At 44.3% G+C, this 14723-nt stretch overlaps 2 protein-coding genes and 1 long non-coding RNA gene across 3 annotated transcripts in view; all 3 read right to left on the minus strand.

Annotated features, from left to right (window-relative positions):
• Positions 1–671: 671 nt before the first annotated feature.
• Positions 672–14723, minus strand: part of LOC308171974 (ATP-dependent RNA helicase A protein-like) — a gene marked incomplete at its 3' end in the record, with an annotated part of 32865 nt that continues 18813 nt past the window's right edge. Inside the window, exons 20-28 of the mRNA XM_080546884.1 lie at positions 6226–6378; positions 5840–6000; positions 4667–4778; positions 3956–4117; positions 3530–3657; positions 2839–3068; positions 2491–2606; positions 1737–1937; positions 672–960 (exon numbers count right to left, since the gene is read on the minus strand). Coding sequence (XP_080403010.1) covers positions 672–960; positions 1737–1937; positions 2491–2606; positions 2839–3068; positions 3530–3657; positions 3956–4117; positions 4667–4778; positions 5840–6000; positions 6226–6378 — 1552 coding nt within the window. The remainder of the gene's footprint in view (positions 961–1736; positions 1938–2490; positions 2607–2838; positions 3069–3529; positions 3658–3955; positions 4118–4666; positions 4779–5839; positions 6001–6225; positions 6379–14723) is intronic.
• LOC308171651 (uncharacterized protein) lies at positions 8132–11293 on the minus strand (the record flags this gene model as incomplete). Its single annotated transcript, XM_080546525.1, has 4 exons — positions 8132–9015; positions 9156–9405; positions 9519–9662; positions 11240–11293. The coding sequence occupies 4 exons, from the start codon at positions 11291–11293 to the stop codon at positions 8351–8353; spliced, it is 1113 nt and encodes a 370-aa protein (XP_080402651.1). The 3' UTR covers positions 8132–8350.
• LOC308171569 lies at positions 12394–13459 on the minus strand. The gene is made up of 3 exons (XR_013937841.1): positions 13260–13459; positions 12736–12882; positions 12394–12618 (listed from the first exon to the last, which is right to left on the minus strand). It is a non-coding gene; the product is annotated as an uncharacterized lncRNA (long non-coding RNA).

Raw genomic sequence — 14723 nt, forward strand, 5'->3', positions numbered from 1 at the left:
TCCCTTTTTGTCACCTTGTCAAGAGCCAGGCAAGCGTAACATCTGCCTAGAGCGGTACTTGACTCGAGAACTGCTGTGCTAACTGTGTTTGTTGCACCCTATGTACAGTTCACTTTACAGTTCGCTTAATATTGTCACGTTTTTTGCACTGGCTCCATAACAAGCATTGTAATAATTGAAAATATTTACATTAAAATAATACTGTTAAAATTCCTCATGGCTCTTTCATTGTGCACACCAAACATCATTAACAGACAACAGGTAGTGGTTGGAAAAAACAAGTTTTAATCAACAGAATCTTCTAATGGCAGCAGACCTGGTCTTTGAGTTAGTACCCCACTCTGGCCAGGCCCACAAGATGACATGAAATCAAGTTTAACATAATATACAAAAAGACATCTAGTCTCGACTCTAAAAAGTCTAGAGAATATAGTTCATGACAATATTTTGGGATTTTAATAAGTGTCTTGATGCTCAATATGTTCTGACATGGTACAGTATAAATGTCCTCATCTACGGGACAATAAAGTTATGAACATTTTGAATAGGAAGTAAATAAAACTTCCCTACATGACTGAAATGTCCTAATAACCAACACAGAAGAATCAGTTAATGTGACGCCTTACAAACAGGACATGAGACCTACTTCGACTAACACCCACTCCTCACCCTCACCACCCGCCCCTGTTGCCTCCTCTGTAACCACCACCACCTCCACCACCACCACCACCACCTCCACCTCCACCGTAACCACCACCTCCACCGTATCCTCCTCCTCCACCATAACCTCCTCCTCCTCTGTATCCTCCTCCCCCACCGTAACCACCTCCACCCCTGTATCCTCCACCTCCCCTGTACCCGCCTCCTCCACCCTGGTAACCTCCTCCCCGACCTCTGTACCCCCCACCACCGCCGCCGTCAAACCTCGCCATCTTAGGAGGCCGTGGGCCATCTCCAAACCTGGAGGGAGGGAGGGAGACAGATAGAGAAGGACAGACAGAGAAATACAGAGACATAGAGTAAAGGAGAGAGACAGAGAGAAATCGGTTATTTCCTGTACTCATAACAGACACATACTACACTACTGAACATGACATCACTTAACTCCAGACAAGACATTCCCGCCTGTTCTAGGCTGGTTTTAGAGCCAATGTTGATCATCTACACAGAAGACGCTGCTAATCCATTATTGCCATTTCATACACTATGTCTGGCTGGCCTGCGGGGGTTTATCAGACTATAGCCCTGCCTCAGAAACAACCGTAAGCTCCTCACCGATACCTCAGATCAGAATCACAATCGCTTTTGTTACATCCCAGTGTACAAGTACACAAGAGTAACATTCTTTGGCTTTGCTTCCTCAACATTATATTGTAGCAGATCACAATAATAAAGTACAGTAATAATAAGTGATATAGTAAGTACTAATAAAGTAATAAAGTGATAGTAGTACCAGTCGTACTACAGTGGATTCATCAGGGCAAAATACAATACAATACAATACAATGCAAGTAGTCCGAATATATGTATTATTGTAGTGTGCGTGGGGTTGGTTTGGGGGGGGATAGTCTTTAGTTTTTTTTACCAGTGTATTTCTCCAGCAACCTACCTACCGATCTTAATGCCTACAGATCTACACTGGGTTGTTTCAACACATGGCCTATCATAATTGCCGATTCCCAGAGAGCTGAGAAGGAACTCTACTCCGACCACGTGTGGTGGTCATCTGGTCGTACCGTGCGTTGTTGGCCATGAGGTTCAGCCCTGCGGCCGAGGGCTTGGAGATCTGCCGTATGAGGTTGAGCAGGCGCTCGTTGGTGGGGTCCAGCTGCCTGATGTACTCAGGGTCTTTGCTGACCTCCACCACCAGGGCCTCCATGCCGGCCCGCAGCGCCGCGATGCCCCCAGACACCCCGTGGGGAACCTGCAGCTTGATCCTGGGAGGAGGAAGCTTATTATTGGATTTGATTGATCCTTTATCTGTACAGGAAGATCTGACTGAGACCTGAGTCTGTTTTACAGAAGAGTCTTGTAAGACCTGTTACAAGTACATGGCATGACAGGGAATACCATCAAATAAACATCCTGACAGACATAAATATTAGTAAGAGATAAATATCATTGTAAAAATGTTGTTATCATAAATGGTCTAAGACTGTCCATGCTTGACCGTGAGGATATTCATGTTTGATCAGAAAAGCCGCCCCCCTACACACACACACACACACACACACACACACACACACACACACACACACTCTGATGAACAACCCCCCCCATAACTATACATATCCTATTTTGTCTACAATATCAAGTTTTGCACTGTCACAATTTGAACTTCTGGTTAGATGCTAAACTGCCTTTTGTTGTCTGGTACTTGTACTCGGCAATGACAATAAAGTTGAATCTAATCTAATCTAATGTATGTCAAATATTGGCAGGGTAAAAAACGATCCATTCCAGGATTGCACCAGTTAAAAAGCCACTGACCAGTCATCCAGCTCGGTGACGTCTCCGGTGGAGGTGATCTTCTTGGAGGCGAACAGGATGAGCTGCAGAGGGCTGACCAGCGTCATCCCCTTGGCTGAGATCGCTCGAGTACGGATCTGATTGGACAAAAATTAGACCCGAGAAATTAGACCAGTGATGACACGTTGATGCAGCTCAGGGCGCCAATTACTGTGTATATTTCAACGACAACACATCATGTGTCTCCATGACACACTGGATGTTAAACATGAGAAATGTAGTCAACGTCATAGTTGAAAGCTCTAAGAGAGAACATAAAGGTCCAAAATGTGCGGAGAGAAAAAGGATGAAACAAATATAAATAAACACCTTTTCCGAAAAGACAAAGAAGGGCGATGGGTAGGTCATGTCCTGGCTGCTGAAGGGACAGTTGACGGAGGACTTGTGTATGAGGGCGTTGCGGCCCTCGGTGGTGAGGATCTTCCTCTTCTCCTTGTGGTAACAAACGTTGGGGTAGGAGCCGAAGGTCAGCAGGGAGATGACCACGTCCAGGTTGTTGTCGGGGCCGACGTTGTTGAACATCTGAGTCATCAGACACTCTGCAGCCGCCACGTCAAACCACACATAACAACAGGAAGTGGAACAGTATAAACGTGAGACAGACTGCTGTGCTATGAATGAATTTAACTGTACAACTAAAACAAAACAACTTTGTTTTAGCTGTCTTTGTTTTAGTTCTCTATTTTTCCAGTTTTACAATGACAACAGTGTAGTAGATTTATTATTATAGTAGATTTATTATATTATTATTATTATTATTATTATTAATAATAATAATAATAGTGAATTTATTCTGTATAACACTTTTCTCATCCCTGTAATACACTACATTCTATGGAGAGAACAGGAATAGATATATAAATACAAATGAACACAAAAACATAGTCAGTAAAAACAACAATAACAAATAGTTTAAAAAGCAATGTTTAAAAAGACGGGTTTTGAGGGATCATTTGAAGGATTATCCCGATGCCGTTGTGGTTGTTCATGTATACCGTACCTTCGGGGAAGCCAGAGTTGATGAGGATGTCCTTCAGCTGGACCTTGGCCTCCCAGGTCATCCTCAGGGTGGACATGTTGAGCCTCTTATGGTCACAGAACCGGGCCTCCGCGTCCTCTCCGCCCATCCTGCAACCACAGCACCACTTAACAAGGCTCCCTGCCACTGCCACTGCCACACACCTCCACTACAGGGCAGGATGGTGGAGGGCAGGGCTCACTGTAATGCATGGAAGGGAACGAGAACTTCCTCATTCCATTCCGTTCCATGCATCACAGCGAGCCCTGTCTTCTGATTTCCACCTCCTCTGTTCATTTGTCATTCCTTGAGTGTGAGTTATGAGTGTGAGTTATGAGTGTGAGTTTTGAGGGCCCGAACACAAGCACGGGGCTGTTAGGTGCCCTGCTCTGAACGCTCTAGACCCACCTGACTTCGTCCCAGGCCTGGAAGACGGACAGCAGGGCCACGTGGTCGGAGAAGCGCGTCCCCGCGTAGTTCCTGTGGGCGAAGCCGAGCCGCCGGCCCTCGCTGACAAAGGGCTCCGGGAAACAGGTGGCCGCCGAGATCGTGCACACGGCATCACCCACACTGGAGGCCAGGAGAGACCAGGGGGAGAGGAGACCAGGACATGTTAAACATAATTTGCAGTACAGGCCCTGTCTATGGTGGGGTGTTGTTTTGACACCTAATCGTATGGAGAAACAAATCTGTCATAAGGGTAATATTATATCATAGATATATGATATATCGAGGGCCGAAGAACATAACCTCCTATCTGAAAAATTCACTTTTTTTTTTTCTTGTAGAATGCTATTTTTAAAAAAAAATAGCATTTTACAAGAAAACAACACAGTTATTTTTTAAGGATACCCCTATACAATTCATACAATTGTATAGGGGTATCCTTAAAAAATAGCATTCTACAAGAAAACAACACCGTTTTTTGTGTTTTCCCAAAAAAGTAAAATTTTCAGATAGGAGGTTATGTTCTTCGGCGATATTTGCTCTGCTCAGCACTATATGCTGAATTAAACTGGGGGCCCCTAGTGAATTGTACGGTACTGATTTCTCACTGAACTATTCATCTGAAATAAGGGGAAGGATTTGACTGAGTCCAGGTAGAATGTCTGATCCTACCTGAAGATGCAGCCCATGATCATCATCTTCCCCAGGCGAGGCTCGATGGGCAGCTTGGCCAGGATCCGGCCCAGAGGAGTCAACTCATCATTGGTGTCCAGAGCATCCAGTTCTATATGGAGACATGTCAACATCAGATTCTACATGGAGACATGTCAACATCAGGTTCTACATGGAGACATGTCAACATCAGGTTCTACATGGAGACATGTCAACATCAGATTCTACATGGAGACATGTCAACATCAGGTTCTACATGGAGACATGTCAACATCAGGTTCTACATGGAGACATGTCAACATCAGGTTCTACATGGAGACATGTCAACATCAGGTTCTACATGGAGACATGTCAACATCAGGTTCTACATGGAGACATGTCAACATCAGGTTCTACATGGAGACATGTCAACATCAGGTTCTACATGGAGACATGTCAACATCAGGTTCTACATGGAGACATGTCAACATCAGGTTCTACATGGAGACATGTCAACATCAGGTTCTACATGGAGACATGTCAACATCAGGTTCTACATGGAGACATGTCAACATCAGGTTCTACATGGAGACATGTCAACATCAGGTTCTACATGGAGACATGTCAACATCAGGTTCTACATGGAGACACGTCAACATCAGGTTCTACATGGAGACATGTCAACATCAGGTTCTACATGGGAACATATCAACATCCAGTTCTACATGGGAACATATCAAAATCCAGTTCTACATGGGAACATAGAAACATCCAGTTCTACATGGAGACATGTCAAGATGCCATCAGTTCCAAGACGAGGACTTCCTAGACTCAATCATTTGTAATGATTCAAGAATGGATCTCTTCTAGAACTTCAGAGGAGAAAACATCCCATTCTTAGGCTGCGGTCGTAAATTCGCTCTGGAAATCTGATCAGCACTCATGGAATGCCTCTTGTCCAATCAAATGACTTGGGTCCCTTTATGACGTTTAACCCAGTGTGCGCTACCGGCGCTCTCAGAGCGAATTTTACGAACGCAGCCTTGGTGTTGTTTCCAACAGCGAGGCTCTTCTCGAACCTCAGAGGAGAATACATTCCGTTCTCGGTATGGTTTTCCCAACAGTGAGGCTTGTTCTAGAGAACACTGAGAGAGAAGACGTTCTACTCCCAGGTCAAAGGTGAGAGAGCCGCACCTCTGAGCGTGTGCTCTGCCTCGATGACGGCGTCCAGCGGCGGGGGCTCGATGGCCTTGGACAGGAACTGTCCGATGGCTCCTAGTCTCAGCAGCTTGATGCTCAGCGCCACCTCGTGGAGAGGAGTACGGAAGATCTCCGGGGTCATATGGGTCTCCAGTCTAGAACGACAAGAAGACAGGGGCGGGTAAGAAGGAGGGGGAGGTACACCATTAACAACTACTGTAGAAAAGGAGGTTCTAGAGCATTCCAACAGGAGGTTGAGGGTCGTAAGGAAGAGAGAGGGAATTAAGTAGCATCTCTTCAGAGAGAGAGAGAGAACATCAAATTGTGCATCTCTTCAACAGGGTTCTAGAGCGTTCTGGTCGCGGGGCGGGGGTCCGTACTTGTCGAAGCGCGCTCGGCTGCAGAGGTGGAAGCAGAACCCGGCGCGTACCCGGCCGGCCCGGCCCTTCCTCTGCTCCAGGTTGGTCTTGGACGCCCACACGGTGGCGTAGTTGGTCATGTTGTTGTGAGACGTGAACAGCTTCACCTTCTGCCTGGGAAAAACAGGAAAGAGACCATGGTTAACTTCCTGTCAGTAAACGGCTTCACCTTCTGCCTGGAGAGGAAACAAGTTTCAAGTTCCATTTTTATTGTTACGTCACATCCAAGTGTATGAGAGTACCGTATTTTCCGCACTATTAATTTTCAAAAAAAACGACAGTGCGCCTTATAATCCGGAGCGCCTTATATATGGATCAATTGGTTAATTGGTTGATCCATACTGGTTGTACACGGCGCTCAAGGCGCTCTGTCAAAATGTTTCAGTACGACTGGTAAACTACAAAGCCGCACCGCTTGCAGCATTACGGTAATCAGTAAACACCGGTACTGATGTGCTTACTCACAGTCCCACACCACAAGACCCCAAGTAAAGAAGACTAAACAGAGTTTCCGAGGGAACAAAGCGAGATGGCCACAGTTAGAGGACAAACTCGAACAGTGGGTTGTTGAACAGAGAGCAGCAAGTAGAAGCGTCTCTACAGTCACTATTCGAATGAAGGCAACAGCGCTAGCACGGGACATGAACATCGATGAATTTCGAGGCGGTCCTTACATGAATCTTGGTGCTTTCAACTTGAAGTTTTAAAGTACCCACTCTGGTCACTTTATCATGAATCTTGGTGCTTTCAACTTGAAGTTTTAAAGTACCCACTCGATATAATAAACAACAGTTTAACGATCACTAAACACTTATAATTTGTGTATTGGATTCATTATTCTCGTTTGCCGGAGGCTACCGGTAAGGGAGGGTTGACTTGTAAACATACTTTCGTTTTAGCTCGTGTTCAAAAGCAAGAACTGTGTGTTCATCTAGTTATGTGTAGTTATGTGTTTTTAGCATGTCGATGTTCTCCCAGCATGTTGTCATGTTATTAAAATACAGTTTAGACCTTCGTAGCGATGTGTTTTGTTAGCAGCGTTCGTAGCTGTGGCTGCGTTCAGAGTCACTTTTCTCCCATTCAGTGTTTGAGGTGAACCAACATTCAAATACGCCTGTCGTGTTCAATCTTTCTCTGATTTGAATGTATGACACATCATTTGAAAGCTTACAATCTGTAGTTTAAGCATGTGTAAAAACTGAAAAATTACGTTGCACATTTCACCAGGAGCTGTTACATATTGGTTGTTGGTTATAATTGTATAGCCTATTTGTTGTTTTCTGGTGTTGTTTTATTGTTTTGCTCTGTTTGTAGTCTACTTGATGTATTTTTATCAGCTGTTAAATCACCACAGCGGTTAATCCACTAATAGAGATAATAGCAGATTGAAAATGCTTGTAGCTAACTACTCTATATCTCGTGGTCGCAGCTATTGCGAATTGCTATTCACGCGAGTCAGCTGTGAATCACCGCAGGTCCTTGACGCTTGTTGCAAAAATGGATGACGAACGGCTGATACTTGAGGTGGAAAAATATATATTTTTGACAGTGGAGCAGGTAGAACGTTGACGGTGACAACGCTCAGGTGGAGCATGGACAACGGGAAGTTGACACAACACCGATGGAGAGGTGACGCAACGCAGTAGGTGGAGCTTGGGCGTAACGCAACCCCAGTCAAACGTTTGACTGCAGTATTCTATATTCTATTCTATGCGCCTTATAATCCGGTGCGCCCTGTATATGAAAACAGTTCTAAAATAGGCCATTCATTGAAGGTGCGCCTTATAATCCGGTGCGCCTTATACAGGGTTTCTGCAGGTTTCAGCAAGTTCAATTTAAGACTTTTTAAGACCTTTTTAATGCCACTTTAAATGGAATTTAAGACCGAAAAAATATATATATGCGATGGTTAGGGGATTCCACTGTACTACAATACAAGCATAGCATGTCAATCAATGAGACTCATTCAAGTTTACTTGTTTTGTTTATTGAACATAAAAGCTCTGGTTCAATAACTTAATTAAATTAAAAGTGCAATTAGTTGGTCGGAAACATCTAACAAAAAAACCCCATCTACTTAACACACTCACGGCATGAGCCTCAATTCTGTGGCCTTACTCTCCAGTTCTGCCTCTATTTTTTTCAAATCACACATTTTTTCTTTGTATCTCTTCCTGAGGACGTTAGACTTTGTGATGAGCTGAGCCATCAAGGTGCCGGACTTCCCCTCAGCTTGCTCAGCAAACTTGTCTGCATCCTTCTCCAGAGAATCAGATACCACTAGAAGAGTTTGCTTCTTCCTTTTCAGCTCGATGATGTGCTCTTCTGCTGCTTTTCTTTTCTGCCCTTGTGCAGCGCTTTGCCTCTTCCTCTTCTCCAGGTCTAGGTGTTCTCTGTACTTTGACCTTGCTGATCCCACCGAAGTTAGCAGCTCCTTGGTGAGAGGGACATTGGCAACCCCCCCACAAACTGCAACATAGTCACAGACCAGTCTCTGGGCAATGACAGTGTCCTCCTGAATGTTAACGGTCTCCACCTCCTTGTTAATGGAGAAGCCTCTCTCGACTGTCGCCTGCCCATGGGATAGGAGAAGAAGCTTCTGACAGAAACCCCAGAGCTCAGGGTAGGGTTGGCTGAGGTAGCCATGCAGGAACACGTCAAGCCTGGTTTCCATGGGCCGGAAGGACAGGAAGTGCTCGTTTTTAGCCTCAACAGACAGGAAGTTCCCAAACTGTTGGATAATCACATCACCTATAACAAAACAGATGAAAGGAAATATGTGAAATATTATTTACATGATTAATCCTGATTAGCAGACAGGCTTATGTCCAATTGTCCATTGGCTAATAATCAGGGACAACATTTCCAGCTTTTCTATTAACTATTCATACCAGCAGAGACACCTCCAGACAACTGCTTGTCTTGCAGTAACTTCTGCACTAGACTTTTCATTCTTCCCTGGCATCCGTCTGGGTTGGCGTACATGACTGTGGGGTCCAGACATGCCATCTGTCTCACGATGGGGTACTTCAGGGGGCTCCTGTCCTGGACTTTCTTTAGGATATTTGACATACCCGTCATGCAGTCCTTCCTAAACTCTAGGGCAGTGAGCTCCCCTACGGTCCCCTTTCTCTGGAGGTCCTGACAGATGGGTAATGTGTTTTAAATACAACTGAATGGCCTAACACAGTATTCTCTCCTGCCTGTATATGGACCATCATTTGATATAAAGTTAAGTAATACATCTAAATTACCTTGAGGGCTGCCTCAGCACCCAGGCCTATGTCGGCTTCCTTCGGGTTGACCCAGCTCTTCTGATCAGCGACATCCAGCCTGACCAGCTGCAGTGGAGTGATGTCATTGAGATGCTCCCTCTTGACGAAACGCCTCAGCACACTCTGAAAGGGTAACAAGAAAATGCATGATGATTGTAAAGCAAGTACCTTTGATAACCACATTAACCATGAAATGCATTTCTATATAGTTATTTAAAATAATATCATATCACATATGCAGGGCTTAAAGTGGGAAAAAATCCTGTGCCTGAAACTTTTTCTTGGGGAGGGGGGGTCACAGTTTGAGATATTGGGAGAGCGGGTACAGAAGACAGCTTCTTGTCTCAATGTTTAAATGCATTAATACTATTTAATAGTCAATACAACATATATGTTATGGATATGGATGCACGATATGGATGCACGATATATCAATATGGATGCACGATATGCATTTTTTTCCAACTGATACCGATACCGATGTTTACCCGCTTCTCGTGGCCGATAACCGATATGAGAACAGATATAATTTCACAGTTGATAACCTGTAGTTCATGCACACCTGAAGGTAAGAAAGGCTATGTAGTGAGCAAAGATTGATGATTTTAATATTCCATAGTGATCTCACCAAATCTCACTATTGTTAACACAACAAAGAGAACACTTCTGACTCTTCAAATGTTCATTTATTATTTCCTCTAACAAACAGAATCTGTTATAGACAGTGCACATAAATGCTTTTTTTAGAGTGTCAAAAATAAAGTGCATCTTGTCTATCCCTGTAAATTGAAAATGCATAAATAAAATATCAAAAAATAAATAAATAAAGTGCATCAGTCAATACAAAAATAACGGATGAGGTAGGTTGTGATAAAGCCCATCAAATGTTTTGCATAAGAATTCAAAATAAATTGCACTGACATGGGAAAACAAAAAGTGCATGTTTTCCTTGTAAACAACAAATCTCACTATAACAATACAGAGTGCATGTTTTCCTTGTAAACAACAAATCTCACTATAACAATACAGAATAAAATATATACATGTCTTTAAAAGAACAAACTGATTACTTAAGCCACTATCACTTATAATCTCCTTCTTTTTGGGTCATAAACAAAGCCCTGCAATTTCTCAGAGACACTCCTTTTCAAGGCATTAAGTGTTCCAGGGGAGACAGAGGACGCTTTGAGTGGTGCAGTGGAGGCAGTGGGTGGTGCAGTGGAGGCAGTGGGTGGTGCAGTGGAGGGTTTGAGTGCTTTGGGTGGTCCAGTGAAGGCTTTAGGTGGTGCAGTGGAGGATTTTAGTGCTTTGGGTGGTCCAAAGAAAGCTTTAGGTGGTGCAGTGGAGGATTTGAGTGCTTTGGGTGGTCCAGTGAAGGCTTTGGGCTTTTCTATATCATAATAGATGTCATTGCAGAATCCTTCCACCTCAGAGGTAAATGGGCTCATCATGGCCTTGGCGGCATTGTTCACCATGTGAACTGTATCTCCACATATGTCGAGCAGGTTAGGGTTCTCCTTCCTTGCTTGTGTCTCCAGTCCAGTCTTCTTTCCTCTCATCACTGCACAGTTGTCAAGCAGAATACTGATGACAAGTGACAAGTCAAGACCATTGGACTCCAGGATATCTTTGAGCTCCTGCATGAGGGCTGAGGAGTTGGCGATGTTTAGTTTCCTGCTGGCTAGGTGTTGTGTCGTTACCTTGCCCAGATCATCATCAAAAAAACGAACAAGGACATTGAGGATTTTGTCCATGTTGAGATTTGTAGCTTCGTCGATATTCATCGAAAATGTAGCTTTTTTTAGCTTTTCACATAGCCGTTTTTTAAATTCCGGGGCAAGGCCATGTGTGTTTAAATAGCTGGCGTGCTGGTTGGAAATGGACAGCTTTGACAGTGCATTTTTATCTTGTGATAGCGTCTTACACAAATCGACGAGTGGCTGAGCCACTGTAAAAGACAGATCATGTTCGGCTATAAACGCACACACTCGGATCTTTTGCTCGCAAACACGGTCGGTCATTGAAGATAAAATGGTACCTGTAGCCGTCGCTCCCGGCAAGGTTGTTGTGTGAGCGAGTGCTCGAACCGATGCTTGGTGACCGGGATCTGAGGCGTGTCGAGCGATCACCTTCTTCCCACTACTGCCGTAGAGGAGTCTCTTCGAGCACGGCGTACAGAAACAAGCACCCGGCTCCCTCAGTTTGAGGCACCATGTCCCATAAGGCTTCCCGTCACCACTACTCTCCTCTATCCATGCCCAGCGCCATTTATTTTTTACTCCTCGTTCTAATATAGCTGTGTCTTCGCCAGTTTTGAGAAACTTTGCTTCCATTTTAATAGACAAAAGTTAGCGAGACAGCGGGCTGCTAAAAGCGAACGTCTCTACAAGCTCACAATACACTCAAACTTCTTAAGGCCCGCCCCCACTACTCTGCCTCCGATTGGCTAGAAGTCGTTGGTTGGCTTGAGCAATACCATTGGTAGGCGGAACTGTCCCTTTGCTGAAGATGACTCTTTAAATTACGATGTAAACCAATAGCGTGTGATATATATATATATATATATATATTTTTTTTTTTTATTCCCCCACGCCGGAAATCCGGCACTGTGCCGGAGTACTTTAAGCCCTGCATATGCAATATATCAATAACAGTATGATAAGTAACCTTTACTTAGCCAAAACATAATCTTTCAGTAATTTTATGTATTGACTAAGGACGAGTTTAATTAATCAAGCCACCCAGTAGCATCTGCCATTTCTCCCTGCTCACACACACATTCAGCATGCCCACACACACTCAACTTGTTTTGCTTTTGTTGTTGATTGTTCATTATTAATTTGATTACCTTGGACAAGTCAGCCAAATCTTTGCCAAGGAATGGCATGACTGGTGTGTCAGTCTGGTACTTTGTGAGAAAGGGAGTGAAGGTCCTTGAGATGGCCATGAAGAACTGTAGCTTGGGCAAGATGAGCGGATCTCCCTGGGCTGCTTCGATGGTGTCAAATGACGCTGTCCCAGGGTTTGGCAACTTTTTTGTCTTCACTGCATCCACATACTTCACCAGTGATGGCCATACCTTTAATTCCACCATGTGTATGTATTATTTTATCATGCATGTCTATTTTATCATACATTGTGCAGCACCTTGTAACTTTGTTTAGAAAGGTGCTATATAAATCAAGATTTTAATTACCTCTATAGCCCTCTCCACAACTGGCAGGTTCTCAATCCACCGATGGCCACAGAATGGTAATGGGAAGACTGAGGATTTGGTGAGGGCAATGAAGTCATCCCTCCTCGCTGGTGTATTGTGGAAAACAAAGTGCATTGCTCTCAACACCTTGGTGGGAGAGAGGAGAATGCTGAATTAGCCATCATCTCTCATGGGGAATGACACAAAGTGTGTAAGGGAGCAATACTGCAGGTCCTTCCTCACTGCCCTATCAGACTGCTCAACCAGCAGCGCTCCCCAGTAGACCACACACACACAGACACATACCAGAACTAAACTGACAGAATGACTGAACTGTACACATAATGTGTGCAGACACTTTTGATTGCATAAACCCTTAGAAAAATAACTTAGGAGTTAATAGTATGAAACATCTGTAAATTCATGCTCTCTTTAAATCCTGTCAAGTGTCCACTTGCTGTAATATTCCAATTTGCCTTGTGGGACAAATGAAAGATTACTTCTCATAGTTATAATCATCTTACCTTCTCCAGTTGCCACATGGAGAATCCACACTTGAATGCGTTGTGTAGGGTATGGAGCCCACAGCTACCCACAACAACCAGCTGGGCACCACCATACTGCTCAGCATGCTCTTGCTGTAGAAGCTCCAGAAACTTCCAGTTAACATTGGGTCCATCCATGGAGATGGACACCATGTTCCTCAGGTTCAGTCTCTCCACACACTCCTGAGAATGACATGAATATGATGAGAATAATAACAATAATAATAAATGATGATGATAATGATGACTATAATAACAATAATAATAGCATGATTGCCAATGGTTCAATGTACTTTAACATTCTGTCTGCACACATCCTCAGTTAACAAACTATAACTCATCCATCTACTCCCTCTCCCTACGCCCTTAGATACTCTCTCTCCCCACCATCCCCCCGCCCGCTCCCGCGTCCCCTCTCCCTCTCTGTGGCTCTCTATAACGTGGAAATGACTAGACTACACCGCATCATTCCCTATGGTACGCCTACTATTATACTGAATCTACATGACATTGCCAGTATCTGCCAAAATTAATGTAAAGCTAATACTTTGTCATTGACAAAATGCACTTACCTTGAAGTGTTGCAGTAAATCTTGAGCTTTAGCGTGTCCCATGAACTGCGAGCCCAGGTAACGCGACTCCACTTGATCGCCGACCCAATACCGCACGTGCACGTCGAGTTGCTTGTTTTTTGTGGCATGATTCAAACTCTCGTCAAACATTAGAACAAAAACTGACTCGTTCACATTCGCGATCAGCTCGTTTCTGACGTAAGGAGCTAATCCGAAACGTATTATGTATGACGCCTTGTCCTTTCCACAAGCAAATGTAGTGGCGATTTGGGAGTCGGGAAACATAATCCGAAAGATATCTCCAATCCCCTCGTTGGAGGAGTAGGACTGGTGCTTTACCACTGTATTGAGAACCCACACAATCTCCGATTTCAGTGTAGGTGTTCCACCAAACGTTGCTCTGAGATCGCTAGCAGTGCTGCTAGCAGCGGCAGCCGTTGTCTGGGGCGCTGAGCCCGGGGCAGACACGCAGAACTGGGAGATTCCTGGCGTCTGCTGTTGGCCTTTAGCAGCCGTTTTATGCCTCTCGCTTTTTAGGTGGCTCTCAACCGCCTTAATGCCCATGGTGCCGAGTTTGAATGTTTTCCTACACACAGTGCATCTTGCTTCTTCTGGGTAGCCGGTGGACTTAAGCCAATCGCAAAATCTTCTGTCGTCAAGCCACCTCTCGTTGAACTTGCACTTCCCCATCTCGCAGACTGGCTAATGCTAGGTAGCAAGCACTGCAGCTGACTATAACCAAAGGAACGCAAGGGGGAGGAGTCTGCGCGCTACTCAATGAAATTAAACGTTTGCTCAATAGAAAAATGCCGCGAGAAAAAGTAAAATTAAATAGTCCTGCCCCGACAATTTTAAGACGTTTGGGTAAAGT

The sequence above is a fragment of the Nansenia antarctica genome, assembly GCF_963989245.1.
Source record: "Nansenia antarctica genome assembly, chromosome: 16".
NCBI lineage: Eukaryota > Metazoa > Chordata > Actinopteri > Argentiniformes > Microstomatidae > Nansenia > Nansenia antarctica.